General features: G+C 41.7%; 2 protein-coding genes across 6 annotated transcripts; both read left to right on the forward strand.

The window, feature by feature from the left end:
* Positions 1 to 2,137: 2,137 nt before the first annotated feature.
* On the forward strand, positions 2,138 to 7,294 carry ptger1a (prostaglandin E receptor 1a (subtype EP1)). The gene is made up of 3 exons (XM_069705060.1): positions 2,138 to 2,405; positions 3,734 to 4,644; positions 6,235 to 7,294. Exons 2-3 carry the CDS (start codon positions 3,775 to 3,777, stop codon positions 6,484 to 6,486), a joined length of 1,122 nt encoding a protein of 373 aa, XP_069561161.1. The 5' UTR covers positions 2,138 to 2,405; positions 3,734 to 3,774; the 3' UTR covers positions 6,487 to 7,294.
* Positions 7,295 to 8,888: 1,594 nt separating this feature from the next.
* LOC138624584 (interleukin enhancer-binding factor 3-like) lies at positions 8,889 to 22,700 on the forward strand. 5 transcript variants are annotated; one of them, XM_069704898.1, is made up of 20 exons: positions 8,889 to 8,995; positions 9,442 to 9,586; positions 11,483 to 11,594; positions 12,005 to 12,195; positions 12,293 to 12,470; positions 12,584 to 12,842; positions 14,967 to 15,058; positions 15,515 to 15,610; positions 15,746 to 15,857; positions 15,949 to 16,046; positions 16,128 to 16,224; positions 16,302 to 16,436; positions 16,690 to 16,880; positions 18,662 to 18,781; positions 18,905 to 19,036; positions 20,277 to 20,438; positions 20,525 to 20,654; positions 20,754 to 20,792; positions 21,732 to 22,067; positions 22,174 to 22,700. In XM_069704898.1, the coding sequence occupies exons 2-20, from the start codon at positions 9,474 to 9,476 to the stop codon at positions 22,281 to 22,283; spliced, it is 2,703 nt and encodes a 900-aa protein (XP_069560999.1). In that variant the 5' UTR covers positions 8,889 to 8,995; positions 9,442 to 9,473; the 3' UTR covers positions 22,284 to 22,700. The 5 variants fall into 5 exon arrangements, with proteins under 5 accessions (XP_069560999.1, XP_069560995.1, XP_069560997.1 ...); XM_069704894.1 differs by lacking the exon at positions 8,889 to 8,995 and adding an exon at positions 9,009 to 9,092; XM_069704896.1 differs by lacking the exon at positions 8,889 to 8,995 and adding an exon at positions 9,009 to 9,092 and having other exon boundaries at positions 16,696 to 16,880.
* Positions 22,701 to 23,456: the final 756 nt, after the last annotated feature.

Below are 23,456 nucleotides of genomic sequence, written 5' to 3' on the forward strand. Positions count from 1 at the left end.
AACCTCATGAAACTTGCATCAGGCACCAACTTTCATTAGTTTTTGAAGATGTTAAAGCTGGCAAAAAAAAAATCCAATTATTTTTTAAGAAGAATAAGGAACGAGATCGAGAAAAAATAAAAACTGCAAGCGAGAACATGCGGATCCTCGCATGCTGCACGTCGGAGAACCGGCGGCCCCGACCCGCTGGATCCCCGACGTGCAGCGTGCGAGGACCCGCATTATCACTGCTTGCAGTTTTAATTACTACTTGTTATTTACTCAAATTCACCCAATGAATGAAAAGTTTGGTCCGTGCTTCATTTGGGGGATTGTTTCTAGTCGATGGATCGGAGCAACATTTTACCAGTTGGCACCGACCACCACTTTATGTTTGTTCTGTACCAAAAGTCACTAAGCTGTCAGTACAGGGACCTTCACCAACGCCATGTCAGTAAATGACCACTGGAGACTTTGTAAGGTAGATTTAAGGAAAAGTCCTGGCTGGACTCAAACCACTGATATATAATCATAGTCTGCTGTTTAACCCTTCGGCAACCTATGTCCCAGCAGTTTTATTACCTTTTGGAGGTGTTCCCTTTAAGTTCTGTACACACACTCTGAGGATGAACCCAGTAACACCGGCGATCCTCTGGATTTTCCTTTAGTCAGGATGTGGTTTTGTGTGAAATGATTCATGAATTACTGGTCAGATTGTTGGGTAATAACTTTGGTGATCTGCTGCAATTTGGAAATATTGACATTCCCTTCAGCCTGAAGTGAGACTTAGTTTACAAAGTAAACATTTAGCAAATATCAAATGTTAGTGTTGTTACTGCTGTTACAGCCTCACACAGCAGAAAACAAGGCTGCAAACTTTTCTTTGGTCAAAGATCATAAAACGGTTTATTAAGCTATGTTTGTATTTTTAACTAAGATGCATTCACATCTAAAATACTTTTTGATGATTTTCTGACGTTTAATGTGTATTCGTGTACAACATCTTGGAAAAAAAAATAGAGGTCAATTCAGAGACTTGTTTCACGGTTGCCAGCTGGTAAAGTCTTCCAGGTCTCTGTTAAATTTTTAAAAAAAGAAACCAATTTATGTGTCGGTGCCTACCTCCGCTCTCCTTCCTGTGAACTAGCAGCCAATTTGAAATGTTGCTTTAAGTCAGTTTCCTAACCACCGCCTGTACTAGTCTGCGTCCAGCTGGGTTGCCAGGTCAGTGTAAAATGAACACAAACATCACTACCTGCCCCCGGTATGCAGGGAAAGCACCAAAAAGGACTTCTCGCTGTCAATCAAACATAAGGAAAGTTGACACATTTTCCTTGATGCAGCTGCAGAAACTCAGGAGGAACATCGGAGTCCTTGAGGAGCATCTGGCTCTTTCACAAGGGTGAATATGACTTTTCCAGAAAGGTTTCCCAACATATCAGTTGAAATGCAACCGCAAAACAAACATCTCCTCATTTATCCTCATCTATTTATTTTTTTTTAAATTTTAGTATGGCGATGACTTAACCTGTGCACAGATATAATTTATTTAGATAATTGAAAATGAATACCCCTCTAAAGGAGGACTAATATGTCCTGGCTCTGCTTGGACAACTGATATCCACCCCAGAGGTTATTTTGAGCCCAGAGTTGCACATTAAAAATAATAATGTAGCTTGTGGAACTGAATCTCTTCACATCGATCCAACAAGTTGAAAAAAAAATGTTAATAAAGTCTTAATAACTGCTCCAACATGTTCAAACACTTCAGCGACGATTAGAAAGGGACGTTAAAGCTCTCATTTCTGCAACAGAGCAAAATGTGTGGTTTATTTCTTTCTGAGATAAAACAGGCCGATCAGACATATTTCTCAAGAATTGTTGTTGACGCATAAAGTGATTAACGACGTTGAACTGTGCTGAATGGTGGTAAAGATCATGTAAACAGACTGCAGACACAGAAAGTGCAGCAGAGAGGAGAGTCGAGCCATGAACTTGACTCAGTACTCGCAGCAGAGACGTCCCCCCCCCCCCCCACCACACACACACACACACACACACACACACACACACACACACACACACACACACACTGAAGGACATCGCGCTATAAAACCGTGAGTCGGTATTTAGCGTCAGTGGGGATCCGCTATTTACTTCAAGCCACCATGAGGCAGTTAGACGGATCCAGCCATGGAAAACACTCCGCGGAGGACATCGGTGTTTTAATTTGTTCCTGCAGCGGAGGACTTTATCAAAAGGAAAACATGACTTCTGATCATTTTAAAAAGACATCTTTCCACCTGTTTGTGATGTTTGTGAGCTGCTGAGTTTGTTTAAGAGTCCCGGTTTTTGGACTTTCTCTGGATATCTGTTCGACAAGGAAAATTCAGCTGGACTGAAAAGGATATTTAAACTTACTGAAGGTGAGCCATTTCTTATTTTAAGATACAGAACAAAGGCGAGTTTTCATACGAGAAAATAGCGAGAGAATAGTCCACATTTAAAAACTGGAATGACTCTTTGATTCTAATAATAACAATTCTAGTAATAACAATTCTAATAATAACATTTTGATAGATAGCCTGTTGTCTTTAATAGTCCTATTTGCAGAACTATTAATAGTGTGCCTTTATATAGTTTCTTATATCCAAAACTGCACAGTGTTCTGCAAATGGGTGCAAGCTGATGAATCGTCCAATAGCAGTTTTTTCAGACGTGACAAAGTCTTCATTGAGAAATTGTGCAAGGTAAGGCAAGTTTATTTATATAGCACATTTCAGCAACAAGGCAATTCACAGTAGTTTAAAGTACCTTAAACGTGAAAGGCGTAAAGACAAAATGAAGGCAAAAGCAGAAGATAGAAATCAAAAATAAGAAACACAACAGTAAAATTAACAGTGCAGCGTAAGAATAAGTATGATTTAGTTAGGCAATACATGTTATAGAGACTAAAGATTCATACCTACAGCCTTATTAAGTTAGTTCAGACAGCAAAGCATGGTATGATGCTCAATATTAACATGTGTATGTTTATGGTAAAAAACCAACTAAACAATACAACCTATAGTTCAGCTCTACTGTGTTCTGATATCTTTGGATCTATCTGTTAACGGTTCTTTGTGCTGAGTCAACTCTCCATCATGTAACACTGAAGCTTTGACAGCTGCCTGAAATAGAGGAGTCTTTGTGATTCTGTGGCGGCTGAAGTGCTTTCATCCATCATGTCTGCCTGGACGCTGCACCAAAGGTGACCGCTGCCGAGTCAGGAAGGGATTTTAATAGACACCTACATTACAAAATAAAAGTCTGTTCAGATTTTCTTTGGTCATCTATAAAGGAGTCGGCCTAAATTTCCTTTAATTTCCATCTTTACTGTTTGTCATTGATCTTTAATATCAACAAATTTTGTAAAAAGCTATCTAATCTTAAAAAGCGATAGATGTCAGGGGGGAAACCATAAGATGGCTTCTTAGTTAGGTGTTGTGCTGCCGTTTGGCTCCAAAACAGCTTCAGTGTCCCTGATCGGATTCCCATTAACCGCATTCCTGCAAAACATATTGTCTCATTTGGTGTTTTGGTGACAGTGCAGGGAAAAAAACGCAGACTAACTCCTATTCCAAAATCTTACACAGAATATAAGGTGTTTATTTGGGTTTTCTTGAATCTTTTAAAATCAACACATCAGCAGAGTTTTACTTTGATCGTGAATTTGCACTTTACTAATCAGATCTGCCTCTTCTTTGTCTTGCAGCCTCCCTCCAACATGGACCTCACGACCTTCAGAGCTCAGAGATGTTAGCTTTGAGCCACTACAACTCCTCGGCCTCCCCGCTCCTCCCTCTTCTGGCCAATGACTCTGGAAGGAAGGTGGAGGCCCAGGTGGTCGTCGAAGGGCTGTCGCAGCAGGGCAACTTCACCCTCATGCAGCCCACGACCAGCGGCATCATCGCTGTCATACTGTCCATGACCATGGGCATCTTCTCCAACATCGTGGCCCTTTTCATCCTGGTTAATGCCTACTCCCTCCAGCGTCGTCGCTCCAAAGCTACATTCCTCCTGTTTGCCACTTCGCTGGTGATTACAGACTTCATTGGCCACGTGATTCCCGGTGCCCTGGTTCTGCGACTCTACCTGGCCGGAGGTGTGAGCCGGGACGAATTCAACTCCTCTGATGCCATGTGCCAGTTCCTGGGTGGCAGCATGGTGTTCTTCGGCCTATGCCCCCTGTTCATGGGCTGTGCCATGGCTGCCGAGCGATGTCTTGGTGTCACCAAACCGCTGCTGCACTCATCGCTGGTCACCAAAACACGCACAAAGATCTCCCTGTCTGTGGTCTGGCTGGCAGCTCTGTTCGTGGCCATACTGCCCTTCTTCCGTCTGGGCTCGTACACCTATCAGGACCCGGGGACCTGGTGTTTCATCAACGTGCTCAGCGACACCAACACGATGGACATGGTGATCGTAGTGCTCTTCTCTGGACTCGGTCTGACCTCGCTGGTTGTGGCGCTGCTGTGTAACACCATCAGCGGAGTGACACTGGTGCTGGCCCGGTTAAGGAGGCCGTCCGGCTCCCATCACTCAGCCAAGTCCCACGACATAGAGATGGTGGTGCAACTGGTCGGCATCATGGTCACCTCATGTATCTGCTGGAGCCCTCTGCTGGTGAGCATCAGGAAGTACACAGTCGGGTCAAACAGACGTCACCTTTATTCTAAGTAAAAATAAGTTTGTACGGAATTTTTTTGTAGCTCAAATATACTGTAAGTCTGCTGATATACAAGCAAATGTCAGTTTTAGTGTCAGCTCAGTAGAAGTAGTTACTTCTTCTAATGACTGTGTGTGAGGCTGTACTTGATTGACATCTCCATCACTCTACGTCATTATGAGATCATATATTCAAAGATCAATTTCTGTCCAAAAAAAAAAGGTGATTGTTGGTATGTACAAAAATAGAAGCTGAAATAATGTCAAAAAGGAAAAACGCATATAAAATAAGAAATAGCAGGTGTATATATATATATATATATATATATAAAAGATACTTTAATTTGCACAACATCCTGGTTTTACACAAGATTAATGAGAAAATGAAAATGTTATATGAATCTAAAAAAGGATCTCTTCAGGGGACCTGCTAACAAACCCCTTTTTAGATCTCAAGAAATAGCAGCAGTTAAAAAAAACTGGAACAAGTCTTACTCAAGATCTGAAGTTACATCTCTAGTGAACTCTGCAACAATCTTCAACAACAAAACAACACAGAAACTTCTATTTTGTATCATGTTAAAAAGGTGTCCACAATATTTTGGTGATTTCACTGATTTCAGCTGCACTCGGGCACAACTTTGAATCAAGGCTCTCGTATGATAAACCGCAGCATGGCCATGAATCAACTCAACATTTAGGGCACATGAATACTGTTTATGCATTTTCTGCCTCTCTGCAGCTGGTTGTATGTGTGCAGCGATCACCGATCAGGGAATTGACACACAAAACATTTGTAATTTACCGTTAAAGCGATCTTGTATTTTAATATGCATGTAATGCATGTTAAATTAACCTTCAATTAGGACACATCTTTATCCCATATATGATAGCACATTGCAGCTTTTGATAATGAAAGCTATTGTTATTAATATTGATGGTTCTACTGTGTTATTACTGGATATTAAACCCCATTGGAATGAAATAGTACCAGGGATTATTTTATTTTATTTGTTTTATGGTTGTTTAAATGTAGGGTTATTCAGTGTCTGTGCAGAACAACATGAAGAAATCAGTATCACAGTTTCAGTCAGAGCCAATTAAATATGGTAGCCTAATATAATGTGAGAGGAATGGACAAAAACACAGTAGTATCTAGCTATATATTAAAAATCTTTTTGTGAAAATACTTTTTTTTTTTTTTAATAATTTTGTATTAATTGCAACACAAAAAGATAATCCACTGAGGAAATAACACAAAGTCAACAAGAGCAGTCAATAACAATAAGAGCAGTCAATACAGTTACAGTATTTTATTTAATTTTTTACCAACAGAAGTAAATTTTTGCATCATCAGTTTGAGGCAGAACTTTAAAAGCAATATTATCAAGGTCGCAATATAGCAGAAGTCAAAGGCATAATGGGAATAGTTTGTTGTTGTTGCTGCTGTAAAGTTGTTTTTAAGAGTAATTTTAAGCTTTACAATCTATGCAGTATTTTCACTCTTTGATCATGTATTAATTGGAGCTGCGTGTTTCATGCCCGCAGATCGTCAGCCTGATATCGGCGATCCGCTCCTACACGGGAACCACCGGGGAAAACCTGTCCAAATATAAAACCCTGGTATTGATGACAGTGAGGATGGCGAGCTGGAACCAGACCCTCGACCCCTGGGTCTACATCCTGTTGCGCCGCACCGTGCTCCGCAAAATCTACCTCATCGCTAGGTGCCACAGAGGTACCGCGAACAATCGCTGGGAGCAGTCTTCTGTTCCCAGCTCAGAGAAGAACCAGGTTTGAGCTGAGAGAAAGACTGACGAAGCACTATGTGTATACTCTTTATTATGAGGTCATTGAAAATGGGAAGTGCAAAAACCTTCAACAGAAAGAGAGGCGGGTGGTAGAAACTATGTCTATGCGACGGTCAGCTTGTAAAGTTTGACGTCTCTTTGATCCATTTAGAAATGCTTCATGGATTCGATTAAAATCTCTCTTTCATACGCCGTCGAGGTTTACCAATAAGTTCATCGTCCGACTGACCGTGAAAATGGAAGCTCGCTATTGCTGTGATTTTGCACAACATATCATAAACGTTCTGTTTACGTAGAGTAAGTGAACATTTCTTCCTATTCTCTTTAGGAAAGTGATGTCCAGTCAAGTCAAAGTCAAGGATTTGGGCCACAGTGTATGAATGCAGCAAGCAAGCTTTGTCCTGAGAGTTGCAAAGGTTTGCAGGAGTGATAATTAAAGAGGTACTCGGTATTGTCTGGTTTTATTTCTTAAACTCACCAGCTTTGAAAGTATAAAAAAAACTAAAAACAATTGCACAGGTGCTCTTTATATAGGACAGTTGAGTGTAACTGAGCTGTATGGGTATAACCACCAGAGGGCGCTCCAGAGTGTATTTCTGATGTTAAGTATTCTGTTGAATGTGTTTCATGAAGAAATGTTAATATTCAAATAGTGTGGATTATGTATGTTTGAGTTAAATGTGCATTTTGAATGATTATATCTGTCTTCATGTGAAAAAAATTAAGATTTTATAAGTTATTACTTGAATTGTAATTAAGTTTACTGAAGAGATGTAAAGAAAACTGAATGTAAGTAAAACAATGCAATGTGCACAATTGTCTTTTCTGTAGTTTTTCTAACAGATAAGGCGATTTTGAAAAAGTAGATACTTGAATGGTTAATAAATATGCTGCTCTGGATACAGTTTTGTCGTAAGCAAACTACAATATCTATTATTCTGGTAACTAAAAATAACTTGAACTGTAAACATTAAGAGCTTTTCATCCATAAATTTGAGGTAATTATTGCTCAGCGCTCTCTGTTTTCCCAAAAGATTCAGTATTTGTCCTGCAGAGTCATTTTGGACTTTACTTTCAATAGATAATGATGAATCAATAAGGTCAAAGGTCATGCATATAATAACCTATTTAATCAAGAATACCATCAAACAAATCGTTGTGATTCAGGCTTGCTATTTCCAGCGTCCTGCTTTAAATGTCTTGGCGAGTCTTCTGGCTTTGACGTAAGTAAAACGAGGTGAAATGCCTTAAAAGAAACAGTTTAAAGCTTCTTATTTTATCTTGTTTCCTCATTAACATTATTTCTTTCCAACCACATTCACGTGGTCTGCAGCTGTGACATTTTTTCCTTCTTGCCCCGACGGTCTGCTCGTCAATCCTCCAGTCAGTGAGACTTGGGAAATGAGTCATGTAAGACTTTGCTTGTCTGTAACTGCCACAATATTTAACAAATTAAATAAATACAGTGGAACAGAAATACACACCAATTGTCTTACAGTGCCGATGTTCAGCTAACTTTGGTCCAGTAAGAACAGCTGTAATAGAAAGACAATGGCAAAAACTCCAGAGTTTTTAGTTTTTTCCTGTATGCCTGATTTGTTGGCACTGATTATTAACTGGCTTGTTTATCTTGTTTATATTGGCTCATTTGAGATTAACAGTGCCTCGTCTGAAAGGGAGGCAGCAGCAGGGAGCAGAGACAGAAAGCTGCAGTTAGTTTCCAGCAGCCTTCAGTCTGAAGATACAGAAACTCCCACACAGTGTTAGATCTGATTCAAATTCAATAAAATGTCATCAGAGATAAAGATCTGCTTGTTTAGTGTCCTGATTGTTTAATTATGATGGTGTGGTCAATTGAAATGCTACATAAGAAATCTGTTATTTCTCCATTTTACATGAATTCTGATGTAAATCAGTTTGCTGCTGTCGACATATGACTCGGCTAAGAAGACCTGTATCACTAAAAAATAATTGGAAAATATTAATTATAAAATTAATGTATTTTATCATATTATAACTTTATTTATTGCAATAAATTTATATTTATTTTGATAAAATATAGAGGAAAGAAATTCAGGACAATAACTTCAAGTCTTTACAGATGTTATTTTAAGAATCCTCACATCCCACTTACCTGAGGTTTTTGTGTTTTTAAAATAGTCTACTTCAAGAATTAACTCATACATACATGTTTATTCCGGCCGAACAATTCATCCACGTATATGGAGTTATTTTTTTTTACCAGGCCACTGTTCTTCGTCTTCGTGAACAAGTTATTAAATCTTAATAAAAACATAAAACCGTATGAAAAAACAAAAAAAACCCGTTTTTCGTTTGAGTGACGTCAGAGCAAGTGAAACAGAAATCTACCCGGCATGCATTGTGCGGGCAATCGCCAGTGATCGATACTGCGCAGGCCCGGCCCATCGCTTCACGAGCCTGACGTCGAAACGGTAGCAGCGTTACCGTTAAAGGTGCACACCTGTTCACTCGCGAAGGTGAGCACTGACCGCGCGAACGAACCGCGAACGGAAATCTGCGGCTCCGCGGAAAACCGACATTTCTAGAAAGACGGCGGCGGCATGTCGGCTAACGGTAGCTATTTAGCTTAATCTGTCATCGGCTAGTGCTACAAACATTAGCCGGCTGGATTCAGCGGAGGAGAAAGTTCTCGGTGATTTTTGGACAAACGTGTTTAAATTGATGCGCGTTTATTTTACGACGAGTGAACGAACGAACCTGCAGCACGAAGCCGACCTGAAGTCAGCGAGCCGACGCTAGCTGTCACTGCAACATGCATGTGGCTAACGTCACGTCATTCATTACACCTGAGGGGATTATTATTATTATTATTATTATTATTATTACACTTCCGGCATCATGCTGACTACCTTCTTCTTCTTCTTCTGTTTTCTTTTGTGTTTTTTTTTTGCTGATAAAACAGGTGACAGCTTTCGGGCCGGCAGTCGTGGAAGTATGGCGGCAAATGCAGGGCCGATGTGGGACGAGCACCAGGCGTACGAGGAGCTGCTGTACTGGGACAGCCTGATCCAGGAGGGCCACCGGCTCCTCCCGCACGACTTCGACAGGTACACGAAAACATGCAAAAACTACACGGAAGAATTCAACATGATATAAAAGCAGAGGGGGGGGAGGGGGGGTGTATTTACGCAGTGCATTCAGTGATATTTAAACATTTAAATCTCACTTGAAGTTAATGGATAAAAATATAATTATAAACTTCATTTGTGCAGCACCTTTCGTGCAAGAAATGCAGCTCAATGTGCTTCACAGCAAGAGAATTGCATGCAGTGTTTCACATAAAAACGAGATATAAAGGAACATTTAAAAATATAGAAAAGAAATGAGATGCATGAGAAACCGATAACACGTACGAGAACGCATCAAACGTATACAATAAAATTGAATAATTAAATTAAAACTAACTAAACAGTAGTGCAAAGTTCTTTTTATTTTATTTATTTATTTTATATTTAAACAACCAAGAAAAACACAACAACCAACAGTATTATTGCTGTGTGATGGATTTTGCCAGAGGTGAGTATTGCAGTGGGCAGGAACGATCTCCTGTATCTGGAACAATCTCCTGTATCAGGAACGATCTCCTGTATCAGGAACGATCTCCTGTATCAGAAATGATCTCCTGTATCAGAAATGATCTCCTGTATCAGGAATGATCTCCTGTATCGGGAATGATCTCCTGTATCTGGAATGATCTCCTGTATCTGGAACGATCTCCTGTATCAGAAATGATCTCCTGTATCAGAAATGATCTCCTGTATCAGGAATGATCTCCTGTATCGGGAACGATCTCCTGTATCTGGAACGATCTCCTGTATCAGGAATGATCTCCTGTATCAGGAACGATCTCCTGTATCTGGAACGATCTCCTGTATCTGGAACGATCTCCTGTATCAGGAACGATCTCCTGTATCAGGAACGATCTCCTGTATCGGGAATGATCTCCTGTATCGGGAACGATCTCCTGTATCTGGAACGATCTCCTGTATCAGGAATGATCTCCTGTATCAGGAAGGAATGATCTCCTGTATCAGGAATGATCTCCTGTATCTGGAACGATCTCCTGTATCGGGAACGATCTCCTGTATCGGGAACGATCTCCTGTATCGGGAACGATCTCCTGTATCGGGAACGATCTCCTGTATCGGGAACGATCTCCTGTATCGGGAACGATCTCCTGTATCTGGAACGATCTCCTGTATCAGGAACGATCTCCTGTATCTGGAACGATCTCCTGTATCGGGAACGATCTCCTGTATCGGAAACGATCTCCTGTATCGGGAACGATCTCCTGTATCGGGAACGATCTCCTGTATCAGGAACGATCTCCTGTATCAGGAATGATCTCCTGTATCAGGAACGATCTCCTGTATCTGGAATGATCTCCTGTATCGGGAACGATCTCCTGTATCAGGAACGATCTCCTGTATCAGGAATGATCTCCTGTATCAGGAATGATCTCCTGTATCTGGAACGATCTCCTGTATCGGGAACGATCTCCTGTATCAGGAACGATCTCCTGTATCAGGAACGATCTCCTGTATCTGGTCAGGATTATCCAATATGGATAATAGTTTCCTCAGCGTCCTCCTCCGCTGTCCAGATTGCAGCCAATAAAGTCTAATCTTATTTTATCTTGAACACATCGGTCTACATTTAAGAGTAACATATGACATTGTTGAGGGGTTCGTTATTGTGCTGAAACTACTTTTACTGTCACAGCAGTTAAACCTTAAAGGGGATTGATAACGGTTGAATGTCTTCATTGTCCTGTTTGGACCTGAACACCTTTTCATCATCCCCCCCCCCCCCCCCCCCCCCCCCCCCCCCCCCCCCCCCCCCCCCCCCCCCCCCCCCCCCCCCCCCCCCCCCCCCCCCCCCCCCCCCCCCCCCCCCCCCCCCCCCCCCCCCCCCCCCCCCCCCCCCTGTCTTTTTTATTCCAGATATGAGGAGCTGCGTTACTGGTACGACTGCCTGTGCTATGAGGAGGAGCTGAGACAGTATCACGACTACATCGCTGCTATAGAGAATATCGAGGATAATCATCATCATGAGGTTCGTCTTTAACCTGCGAAATCAATAAATCTTCACAATCCTCCATCTTCTTTTAATTTAAGCCATTTAGCTCACTTCTTCTTCTTCTTCTTCCATTGTCAAATTTAACATCTAAAGTTTTCCGTCCCCATTTTATTTTCCTGTATAAAAAGATTGTTCTTCCTCTTGCATGAAAGCTGAATCCTGTGCGTGTTGTTCCTTTTTTTCAAAATGTTTTTAATCATGCACTTCCCAATTCATTTTTTTATTTTTTTTTTTTATTATTCATATAATGTATTTCACCGGAACACATCAGAGTTGACGTAAAACAAGGAAGAATTGCACAGACTGCTTTAATTTCATTATGAAATACTTTTATATAAATAATAATATAAAATAAACCTAAACCTTTTTCTCTTTTCACGTTTAAGGAAACCTCATCCCCCAAAGTGCTCACGGGACACGATCGGCACGTGATGGCCAAACACAACGAAGTGTACCCGTCGGGAGAGGAGCTGGAAGCCGTGCAGACGATCGTCTCCCACGTTGAATTCGCTCTGAAGACGGTCGCCGACCAGATGGAAGCTCCGAAAGACGACAAAGAAACAGCCGAGACCGGCAGGTAAGCGAGCGGGGAGCTCGACTGGTTCTGCGGTGGTTTTACCCAGCGATCGGTAATGGTGTCGGACGGCTCTCACAGTCTTTTTCTCCTCGCGTAGCAGCGCCGGTAATGATACCAAAGAGCGTCTCCTGCGTGGCGTTATGAGAGTCGGCCTGGTGGCGAAAGGACTCCTGCTGAAGGGAGACAAAGACCTGGAGCTGGTGCTGCTTTGTGCCAACAAGCCAACCGTCACTCTGCTTCAACAAGTGGCCGAGAAGCTGACTGAACAGCTGGAGGTGAGAGGACGGGGGACAGCCTCTCAGCTGTTTGATGGCATTCTCTATTTTACAGATTCAGAATTAGGTTGTTTCTTTTACATTCCTCACTTTTTGTTCAACTTTTCTCACAGACGCTTTCAGCCGGGACGTACGCAGTGAGCTCGTGTCCAGTGGACGCAGCGATCGTCGTGACCAGCACCAAGGAGTCGGTCATGACTCTCATTATCCACGTGACATCACCTCTGGTCCGGACAATACAAGAGATTAAATCTGCTGAAGGAGAAGAGGAAGAAGAAACTGCAGAAGAAACTGCAGAAGAACAACAAGAAGAAGAAAAAACTCTGAAAGAAGAAACTGCAGAAGAAGAAGATGAAAACACTGCAGAAGAAGGTGCGTATGTTTGTGCAGCCTCCAACTACACATCAGCTACCACAGGCCTGATCTGGGTGTTCTCAGCGTGCAGTCGCTGTGCCGCTCCACTGATTCACAACTCCACGGAAACGCCTCTTAAATTGTCCATCTCATTAAGCCTCAGTGGAGTTTGTACAGTGACTGTCTCAGACCGACGCAAGTGAACAACCAACAGCATCCCGTTGGCTCTTCACTTCTTTGAACAAACTGCTGTTTTGCAGCACTACATTTCCTCTGCAGTCGCTGATACCTGCTGCCCATGTTGTTAATGACAATGCTCCAGTCATAAAAAAAACCAACGTTGTTTATTATTGTTTTCATTCTAAAGTCAAGGCTTTGAAAAAAAGAGAAAATGTCCAGTTAAAGCGCGTATTGCATGTCCTTGATGCTAAACATGTACATTTGGAACCAGCTGCAGCAAAACTGATCTGAAGTGAGGATGTGTCCGTGGCTTCTCTTAAGATGATTAAAACGATAAGGGATCAAAATATTTATAAAAAAAAAGTAGAGACAGACAAATTATTGTGTGCATATAGATGCATGTTGTGGTTAGTGGAGTGTTTGTGGAGTTTACGTTCGTGAGCTGAATTTACTCGGCTCACACTGAGTCTAAAGTGAGTTTATTTTAAGGTCGGGGGGAGTTTCTGAAGCCCCACATGCAGAACCATACCGGTCTCTGTGCAGTTTTAGTCCATTTACTTACACTGTACACTGGGATTACACATTTATAATAACTAATGAATGTTTATGATCATAAATTAGGCTCCACAATCATTCAGACTTTATCGTTTTAGGATAAATCCTGGTTTCTATGGATCGTCTGAGTCCAGGAACAATCAACTCGGTGGTTTGTCTCTCAGGACAGATGAGCGAGATCTCAGGATTATTGAAATGGTTTTCTTACCATCCATTTATATAATTCACATATTTTCTTCTTTCGTTGATTGAGTTAACCACCAAAATAACCTAAATAATAACACATTTGAACCTGTATTGTAGCATCTAGCCACAGCTTTAATGTTAGGCATTCATAAACATCAGTAAATTATAGCTACAGAAGACAACCTAGTTTACACCGCCGCCCTCTGAACTGCAGGAAAATTTAAGATTTGCACTGTAATGTTAATCCGTAATTTTCTTTTAAATTTGTAGCAAAAAAAAGCATTGTTCATAAACCAGGATTAAAGTCAAGGTATTGGTACCATTTGGCACGAGTATTATTATTATTAGTGTTACATACTACAATTGTTGATTTAAGTTATATTTACTTTAAGAAAACGCTCATTTCATGCGTGGAATTACTTTGATTTGATTATTTGCACATTTTAAATGTATTTTAATTCCAACTTTTAAAACAATGTTCACATATTCTCAATAATTATCATTTCAATTCAATGTTATTGTGAGTATAATTACTGCCATTACCATTCAGCTCTGTTGGGAGCATACTTAACTACTGTTGTTAATCTTTCCAGTAACTTAAGCTACACTCCTTATTGTGGTGGAGCATAAATCAGCAGCCTTTACTGGCAAGAGATTATATTCCCGGAAAAATGAGCTAAAACTTGCCCATGGCTGGTATGGCTCTTTGGCTTTAAACAGGCCTTATGGAAGGTTGGAAACACTTCTTTGGTCAGGGGCTCATCAGTTTTGCTGCAGTGTGGGTCAGACGTGAAGTTTCTCTCAATGCTTGTGATTCACAACTGACTCCCTTTTAGTTTGTCAAGTTTTTAGGAACGGTGGACCTTTGACCAACTGGACAAACTGTCTCAGGAGGAGGGGGGGAGCAGCAAACCCAAGCCGGGGGGCTGAGGGAAGGGGGGGTCGTAATTGAAGTGCAGTGCACATACAGTAAACACTACTGCGTCTCTCTGACAGTCTTTTTACTTCCACGTTCACACACTGTGGAAAAAGTCAGATGAGATCAATGCCAGGTGACTGTTACGGTAACCGGGACCAAAGATTTACACGTTAGACACGTGGGACCCCCTTTTCCCTGCCGCTAATGGTTTGGGGAAAAAGCTGCTACTCCCTGAGCTGCAAGACAGAGCCGACCCCCTTGGTCAAACTGTACCTTTTCTTCCTACCCATCCTCGTCAATAGAAACGCGAACAGTCATCGATCCGCCGGACGTTCTGGACAGGCAGAAATGCCTAACTGCCTTGGCGTCTCTCCGCCACGCCAAGTGGTTCCAGGTTTGCATTCACGTCCTTATTTGTACATAAGGTTCAACTGTTTCCTTGAATGATATAGAGACAGTAAGAGTTTTTAAACTGCTCTCAGTTCTAGTTGATGTAGTTCATAATCTACATAAAATGTCAAACTTTGAGAGTTTTGGGAAGAGTTAAAGGGTCTGCTGACCCGTGCCAATGACACATTTGGATAAATCATTGGAATCTACACGAGCATACACTTTGAGACTGAGCTCTCTCAATTTCAACTCCACCACTGCGCAACGAAGGTCGTAAATAAGCCTAAAATTGAGGGTTTTTTTAAGCAGTGGTTGATCTGGAGAAGGCTCAGCACTTCTGACCATTCTGTGCTTGCTTTGTTTTCTGAATCGTTTCGTGGAAACCCAGAAAGCACAGGGGTGAGCTGGCGTCAGAGGCAGCAGCTCGTCTAACTGAACCAGCTTCCGTTTGTGTCCCCAGGCCAAAGTCAACGACCTGACTTCTGCCGTCGTCGTGATCCGAATCCTGAGGGACTTGTGTAACCGTGTTCCCACCTGGACGCCGCTTTCAGGATGGGTGAGGAAAACCGATTCATCTGCACAGAGGAAATAACGTGGCTCGTTTCAGATGCTCCCATCCTGACCCTTTTTGTTTTATATGAGCATCGTATTGATAAGTTGTGCTCATATTTGTTCTCTTGTCTCCAAATAGCCTCTCGAGCTGCTGGTGGAGAAGTCTCTCGGTACAGCCGAGAGGCCGCTGGGAGTCGGCGAGTCCCTCCGCAGGGTTTTAGAGTGTGTTGCCTCCGGCATCCTCTTGGAAGGTGAGATTATATTTGAGTTTTCAAACTAGCACGTAACATTTGTCCGATTACACGGAGATTAATGTGCACATTTAACTGCATGTGTGCAAAGATGGTCCTGGAATCAAAGATCCGTGCGAGAAGGATCCGGTGGACGCCACGGCGAATCTGAGCGTGCAGCAGCGTGAAGACATCACGCAAAGTGCTCAGGTAAGGAGAAGCGTACAGACGGACGAACACCAATGTCTGTAAACCAATGAAATAGTGCATCAACTTTATGTTTTCCTTTAGTTTGCTTTGAGACTGTGTGCATTTGGACAAATCCACAAAGTCTTGGGGAGAGACGGCAGACCTATAAAGCCACGGAAGTCATTGGGAGACGGTACAGGTAGGCGATGGTCTAGTACCGTTAAACACGTTCATCAGAAGGTCTGTTCTCAGGCTCGTTTCTGTTGGTTCCTGCAGCCCAGATCCCCGAACACTTCAACCTGCCAGCCAAAAGATCGTACTCGGAGGTGGAGAAAGAAGATGAGGAGTCGCATCTCAACAGCAAACAGAGGAAGTTTCTCAAGTTCCAGAAGCGCTTTCAGAGGACATCACGTCAGTAATGAATATCTGAGGCCTGTTTCTTGGTTGAACTTTTTACTGTCACATTTAATAGTACTCATCCACTGCCCCTTAAGGAATCTCTGTCATCAGCAAAATCAGAGGTTAAAGACAACATCGGAGCCCCTGTGCCCATTTTGAAATGACAAAATAGTTCCAAATAAACTCTTCTTTGTTTTGTTCGGCTAATCCTAAAATTTATTTGTTTCTGTTCCTGCCTTTTCTTGACCCGTTTCTTTTCCCGTAGTCACAGATGATCTTAGCATGAATGCTGTGATGCGTCTGAACCAGTACAGACCCGGCCTGGAGTACCGACTTACGTCTCAGACCGGTCCGGTCCACGAGCCGGTCTTTACCATGGCTGTGGACCTGAATGGGAAGACGTACGAGGCAACGGGGTCATCCAAACGAGCTGCCAAGCTTAATGTAGCCACCAAGGCAAGACTGTTGTATTTTTATTTCCAGAAAATAGTATAGAAACTAGTTTCTGAAAGAGCCTGATGAGCTCTGATCAACCTGGTTTTGTTTGTTCACGCGTTTTTTGCCCTGAATTACTGTTATAGCTTACTGACTTATTCAAGAGAACCGGTCTGCAGACGTCCTGAAGTTCTGCAGTTGACAGGAAATAACGTGACCGTAGCAGTGGAAGTCTTCTTGTCATTTTCCATCTCTACAAAACAGCACGTGCACTAAAAAAATGTATATAAGAGTGAATTCATTAGAAATATGTATTTAAAAAAATCTATTGACTACAAACAGTTTGTTAAATACAGAAAGTTATTAAATAGTACAGAGTTTAAAATCTTTAAAAGCTGCCACTTGTAATTATTTTTCTGATGTTAAATTAAATGTGTTTATTAAACAGTGTGATGAGGTGATGCCGAACTGGAAGACCCTGTGAGCTACTCATGAAAGACATAAACCCTGAGCACTTCTATTGAAATAGAAATTAACCCAAATATTATGTTAAAATAAGATGACATCTTTTATGTTTAGAGTCAAATTGACTGCAGCAATTAAAAACCTTAAACCTACATCTATTGAACATAATAGGACTTGGAGCATTAATAATCAAACATACTTTGTCTGAATAATAATCGGAGGATTAAAACTCGCCCATCGTCATGGTGACCTGCCTGGTTCCAGGTTTGTCCTTTGGCCTCCAGGATTTTGATGGAAATCTGAAAAACCAGTCGCCCTTCGTGCTGTTACTCGATAGAGCACTATTTTCCAGAGGTGTAAAAAGATTGACCACATTAACCGTATAATAAACACGTAATCCTTAGTACAATTTCATTGTTACTTATCCACTCATAACTGTTTACAAGAGCTCTCACTGATCTGGCACCAAAATATATCTCCATGCTTGTTAGCTCGTCAGATCCTCTGGGCCTCTTGCACTGCTCTTTTTTTTTATTGCAGACTCCAAGAGTTAATACTAAAACTGGCAAAGCTGCCTTTTGTTTTTATGCTCCCATCAACGGAGCAGCTTCTGAGTTGATCTGTGATGTGCTGCCTCCACACGTTTTAGTTTTTCTTTTAAAAGCAGCCTTTGTAGTTGGCATGCTACACCGCGAGCTCTAACATTAGGTTGATAGCCAGACTGAGCAGCACGGCAGAGGAAGAGCTGGTCAACCTGCAGCAAACTAACATTACAGTTCAGTTAACAGACAGATCTCTGACCTGTATGTGTGCGGATGGCAAATAAATCTTCAGAGAAGCCAACAAACTTTTTTCTTTTTATATATACAAGATCCTCAATAGAGTCTGTGCTTCCATTTTTTTTTTTTTTTTAAACCTTTGTCACCCCAAGTAGACGATGACGTATAATTCAAATGTTCAAGCAAAAAGCTACACGAAAAAGACCAACTTCTGCTGCTGAGGTGGTGTAGCTGTGAAGAGAGAAGTCTGTGTGTCTGTTTTTACCTGCATCTTGGTGCCTCAACACATCGCTTACAAAAAGTAAAACCCAGATTTAAGGTGATGGAAAAAATTATTTCAAACTTCCACTCAGCTGTGTTCTGCTGTTTTTTTGTTGTTGTTGTTAGTGAGTGAGTGAGTGAGTGGGTGGGTGGAGGGGGGGGGGGCGTCTCTGCTTCCACTCAGCTGTGTTCTGCTGTTTTGTTGTTGTTGTGAGTGAGTGAGTGAGTGAGTGAGTGAGTGAGTGAGTGAGCGAGCGATTTATTTATTTATTTCATGTTTTGACTTGTCACTCACAGGTCCTGCAGGATCTTGGTCTTCCAACCGGCTCAGAGCCTAAATCTGAGTCCAGCAGTGAGACTGAAGGATGCCAGGAGTCGGTTAAAGCTGCTGCCGCGACCTCGACCACGTCAGAAGATGTACGTACCAGCGTTTCCTGTGGAGTCCTGCAGTTATATAATGAAAAAAATCCCTTTCCTCAGAGATTTCAAAAAGCCGGTTCTACATTTAACAGCCAGTGTTTGTGTCCCTGCTGTGAACAGAGCGGTCAGGGTCCCATCCTGACTAAACATGGCAAGAACCCGGTGATGGAGCTGAACGAGAAGCGTCGCAGCCTGAAGTACGAGCTGTCCGCAGAGACGGGGGGATCCCACGAAAAGTGCTTTGTCATGGAGGTGAGTCGGCAGTTATTGATATGCACCATCTGTAGGTGGCCGAGACACAACAGGAAACCGCGATCCGTCTTCCCCCACAGGAAGAAATAGATGAGATTTCAGCCCACGGCAATTTATTTTCAATATATTCACACAAATGTAAGTGGACTGAAGTTACGTTTGTCTTTGGGGTGAACTGAGGCCTAAACAACAAACAAAACAATTCTATCTTAAGGAAAATAACTTTAAAAACCTGAACCAGGATCAATAAAGGAAAACACAAAAGTTCATAACAAATAAAAATACTCATATTAGACCGCAGTCGTAACAGTTAGCACGTGAACAGATCAAGACTTAACAGACTATCAGAAGGTTTCTATTTTTTGTTATTTAAACCTCAGTTTTTCAAGTAGGAAGTGACCCTGTGCAGCATTAACGTGTTAATACGTCTAATCTAGAAAAATACAACTGTAGAATCCACTAAAGATTTCCACATTTATAATGCATGAAAGCTGCTGTGTGTAGGATTTGGAAATATTCTCACTGCTGACTTTTAAACCTCATTTGAGCGGGATTAACATCACACTACTGGATAAATTATTCCGTGTGCTCTATTATTCTGGACCAGATTTTAGACAGCATATGGTCTGTGATGGACACTCAGCGGGACCAACCGAAACAGAAAGCACATGAACACGCACATCCACGAATCCGCTTCAAGATCTTTCAGAGAAATCTTTCGCACTTGCAGGAGAATCACTGGGTTTTTATGTTTTCTTCACAAACACAGTAATCCAATGATCCAATGATAGTAGTTTAATCTCGGGGATTAAAGTTGTCTGTCCCGATGGGTTGCCGTCTATTGGATTCCAGTGAGGCCACGCTGGGACTGAACCAAACAAATATTCATGTACCCTGAGGACGTGGCCGCGCTGTCCGCCTTTTTCCTCACCTGCCTCCACTTTCTTTTCTCTTTTTTTTTTTTTAACGTGAAAGCCAGCGTTCATTTTGTTAACAAAAATGATGAAAAGTACTCGTTTAAAAAAAAAAAAAAAAATACTTGCCGGGATGAAAACACAACTAAAACTGAATTAATAAAATATTTCAAGGAGAACTATGACAACATTTTTTTTTTTTTTTATCTCATTGAACAAAAAAAATCTCACGGGGGTTCAGATATCGAGCTATCAAGTCATAAAACAACAACAAAAACACTCGGAAAATAAAGCCTGTTGATTTTAAAACTCTTGATTTTTCTCAGGTGGAAGTCGATGGGCAGAAGTTCAAAGGTAGAGGCTCCAATAAGAAGGAAGCGAAGGCTTACGCCGCCCTCGCCGCTCTGGAGAAGCTCTTCCCAGACGACGACGGAGCGTTAAACGCCAACAGAAACGCTGTAAAGAAGAAGGTCACGTACACCGACATGGTAATTTATCTTTCCAGTGATCCTCACAAACTGCGCTCCATTTGAATTATTGTTATTTTTTTAACTTTCTGCCATTCGTCCAACAGCACATCCCGGGATTCGGCACGATCCGTGGCATCCCCTCGGACTCGGGCTCCCGCGGCTGGGGTCCCAACAGAGGGGGTCGGGGGAGGGGACGAGGCAGAGAGTTTACCTCGGGACCCAGCTACAACAAGAGTAAGGACAACACAACACCCTTTAAACATGTACAACGAGCACCAAACACCCGTGAGGAAATCAACTAAATATTCATATCTTTCCTTTTTATTTTAAAAGCAAACTACAGTTATGAGAGCAACACTGCCACAGGCTATCGTAAGTACCTCAATGTCTCCATTAGCTCTGCTTTAGATTTTAGTGTTCGTTTTTTTTTTTTTTTTTATATATATATATATATTTTTATATACTGATTATACCTTAAGAAAAACCAACTTAGTTTATTTTAGTGATGTTGAAAGCTAAAAACTGGATATATTTGTGCTGTGTTGCATGTTTCAAGCTGTACTGCTTCTGTCATCTTACACAAGAAAGTTGCCAACAAATTTAACAATCACACATTAGTTGGTTTTAGTTTAGCTGATGTGAATATTTTATGTCTTCTGTCACAATAAACGGAACATTTATGTGTTTTTTGACTACTGTTTGGACAAAACAAGCAATTCAAATATGCCGACCTTTTGCTCTTAGAAACTGTGATTGGACATTATTTAGACTGATGGATCTCAACTCGTGGTTCGTGACGACAAAAAGTGAGCTATGTATATGTGCATGGAAAGAAAAAAGAAAAAAAAACTGACAAAACTTTTATTTCATAAATTCACATAATTTCTGCTGTGCCGCTTTTATTTTGAAGGACACACGTGTGCAGTAGCCATCTGCTGCCGGAGTAGTGACAGTAACAACCAAAACTGAATCAGTATTTAGCTCTCACTGGAGCATTTGTAAACAGGTCTAGGATTAAGTAAGTCAGACTTTTATTTCATATAGTTCAATTTAGAAGACATTGTGTGTTGCTGCTCTATTTTTTTTTGTAAAATAATTTTGTTGACAAAGGAATAATGTGAATCCTGAGATTAGATGAATTATAGACTAAACTATTATTCAAAAAATAGAATTGTCTGATTGTTCAGTTATGGGGAAAAAAAACATCAGTAGCATGTCATCGCTAAAATAAAGAGTAGGAGGAGTTCGAGACATTTGATTTTACACAGCGGTGACACTCGTCTTTTTTCTTTTTTTTGAACTGTCTTCCAGATAATCTGTACGATAATACCGCCGCCAGCGCTGCTACAAAAAGTCCCAGCTTCAGCAGCAGCGCGGCCGGCGACGTCAGCTACGGCACCTTTTACCCCGAGAGCGGCACCGCCTACGCCGCACCGCCCGTCGCCAACACCAGCGCCGTGAAGACGGAGGGCTACCAGTCGATGCCTCCGCCCGCCGACCAGGAGAGCCCGTACAGCTACGGCTACGGAGACGAGAAGAAGAAGATGCTGACGCAAGGTCAGACCGAGAGCCAAGGAGGAAACTACTCCATGTACAGCACGGCCTACCCCAGCTCCGTGACCGGGGGACAAGGATACAACAACTACAGTGAGCAAGAACCCTTTCCTTCCTTCATATTGGAGTTTACGCTGTAAAAAATGATCCGTCGTAGAATAACAAATATAAACCGTCTCCGTGTGATTGACTTCCACAGGTTGGGGGAACCAGTCGTCCTGGGGGACCCAGCAGGGATACAACATGTACCAGGGCTTCGGAGGACAGAACCAGGGCTCGTACTCCGGATACGGTGGCATGAATTACTGAGCGCCACGTCGTACGCAGCCTTTCTCACCTCACTATGCCGTCTATTGACTCTCGATGATGATCTCCAGATACCACTACAAAAAGAAAAAGGAAACAAAACAAAAAAAGTCCTGTTTTCTCTAAAACTGGAATTCTGCTGTTTTTTTTTTTTTTGTTTGTTTGTTTTCTTGTGCTTCACCTCAGTTGTTTGTTTCTTTGACTTCTGGTAAAACAGTTGTGGGTGAAGTAACTTCCTTTTATCTAAAACATGCTTCATCACCTTCATGTTGACATGAGCGTTATGTTGTGTTTTTTTTTATTCTAGCGTACTGGTTCTGTATTTTATTGTTTTGAAGCTGCTTGTAGTTTTGAACATAAACAATTTACTCATTTCTGTGTCATAAATAAATGCTCTAATATTTCTTGAAAAAAAAAAAATTACTCTTATTGTGGAGCAAAGTTTCCCCCCATCAGTTTGCTGATTACAGAGTTTGAGATAGGCGTTGATGTGTGATGAGATCTTTACAGTTTATCTTCTCAGTTTGTCGTCCGAAGCTCTGACTGAGGTCAGTCGAGGTCAGCAGCACGACCATCCACGAGGTCAACTTGACCTTCCCTTTTAAAGATAGCAGAGATATTCCTCACGTCAGTGTTACTGGCGATGTATTGTGAAACCTTTGAGTTGTGCAATGGCTTCTGCCACCAGACCAGTGTGCTTGTGGTCTAATCATGTAGCAGGCATGCTCTACATGTCTGGCTGCAGAGAGGAGACCAAGCCTCGTTGACCCATGTGGGGAAATTACGCTTGCATCAGCAGGACAGAGGTCATTTATGCGTCTTTAATACAGCTTGCTAAAACATAAATTCCCACTTTATAAAAGCCCTTCTAGCTGTTCAATGGAAAATTGTTTTGCATCCAAGTGACACAGATGGAGAATCCACGTCTAATGATGCAAAACAAATGACCAGACTGCACTCCGCAGGACCCCGCTGTTTACGCATGACTTGACCGCACTATATCACTAAAATAAACTCAAAAAGGCTCCGTTTACTTTTTATAGAATTATTGAAAAAAGATGGAAACACAAGATGGGAAAAAAAAAAATGAAGAAGGAAAACAGTGATTAACACTAAAGTGGAAAAAGTGGACTCTGGACACCAGCTATAAAAACCAGTGTGGATCACGTGGCCCCG

This window comes from Brachyistius frenatus, unplaced genomic scaffold (genome assembly GCF_029030835.1).
Source record: "Brachyistius frenatus isolate BFR_SWC_R1_liver_20210118 unplaced genomic scaffold, ASM2903083v1 Contig_53, whole genome shotgun sequence".
Lineage (NCBI taxonomy): Eukaryota > Metazoa > Chordata > Actinopteri > Embiotocidae > Brachyistius > Brachyistius frenatus.

Excerpts from the sequence above, each read along its gene's own strand:
- LOC138624584 (XM_069704894.1), top strand. Across the intron at positions 15,858-15,948 it reads CTCCGGCATCCTCTTGGAAG|ATGGTCCTGGAATCAAAGAT; the intron begins GTGAGATTATAT and ends ATGTGTGCAAAG. Across the intron at positions 20,793-21,731 it reads CAACACTGCCACAGGCTATC|ATAATCTGTACGATAATACC; the intron begins GTAAGTACCTCA and ends ACTGTCTTCCAG.
- ptger1a (XM_069705060.1), top strand. The coding sequence starts at position 3,775 with ATGTTAGCTTTGAGCCACTACAACTCCTCGGCCTCCCCGCTCCTCCCT. Across the intron at positions 4,645-6,234 it reads TCTGCTGGAGCCCTCTGCTG|ATCGTCAGCCTGATATCGGC; the intron begins GTGAGCATCAGG and ends TCATGCCCGCAG.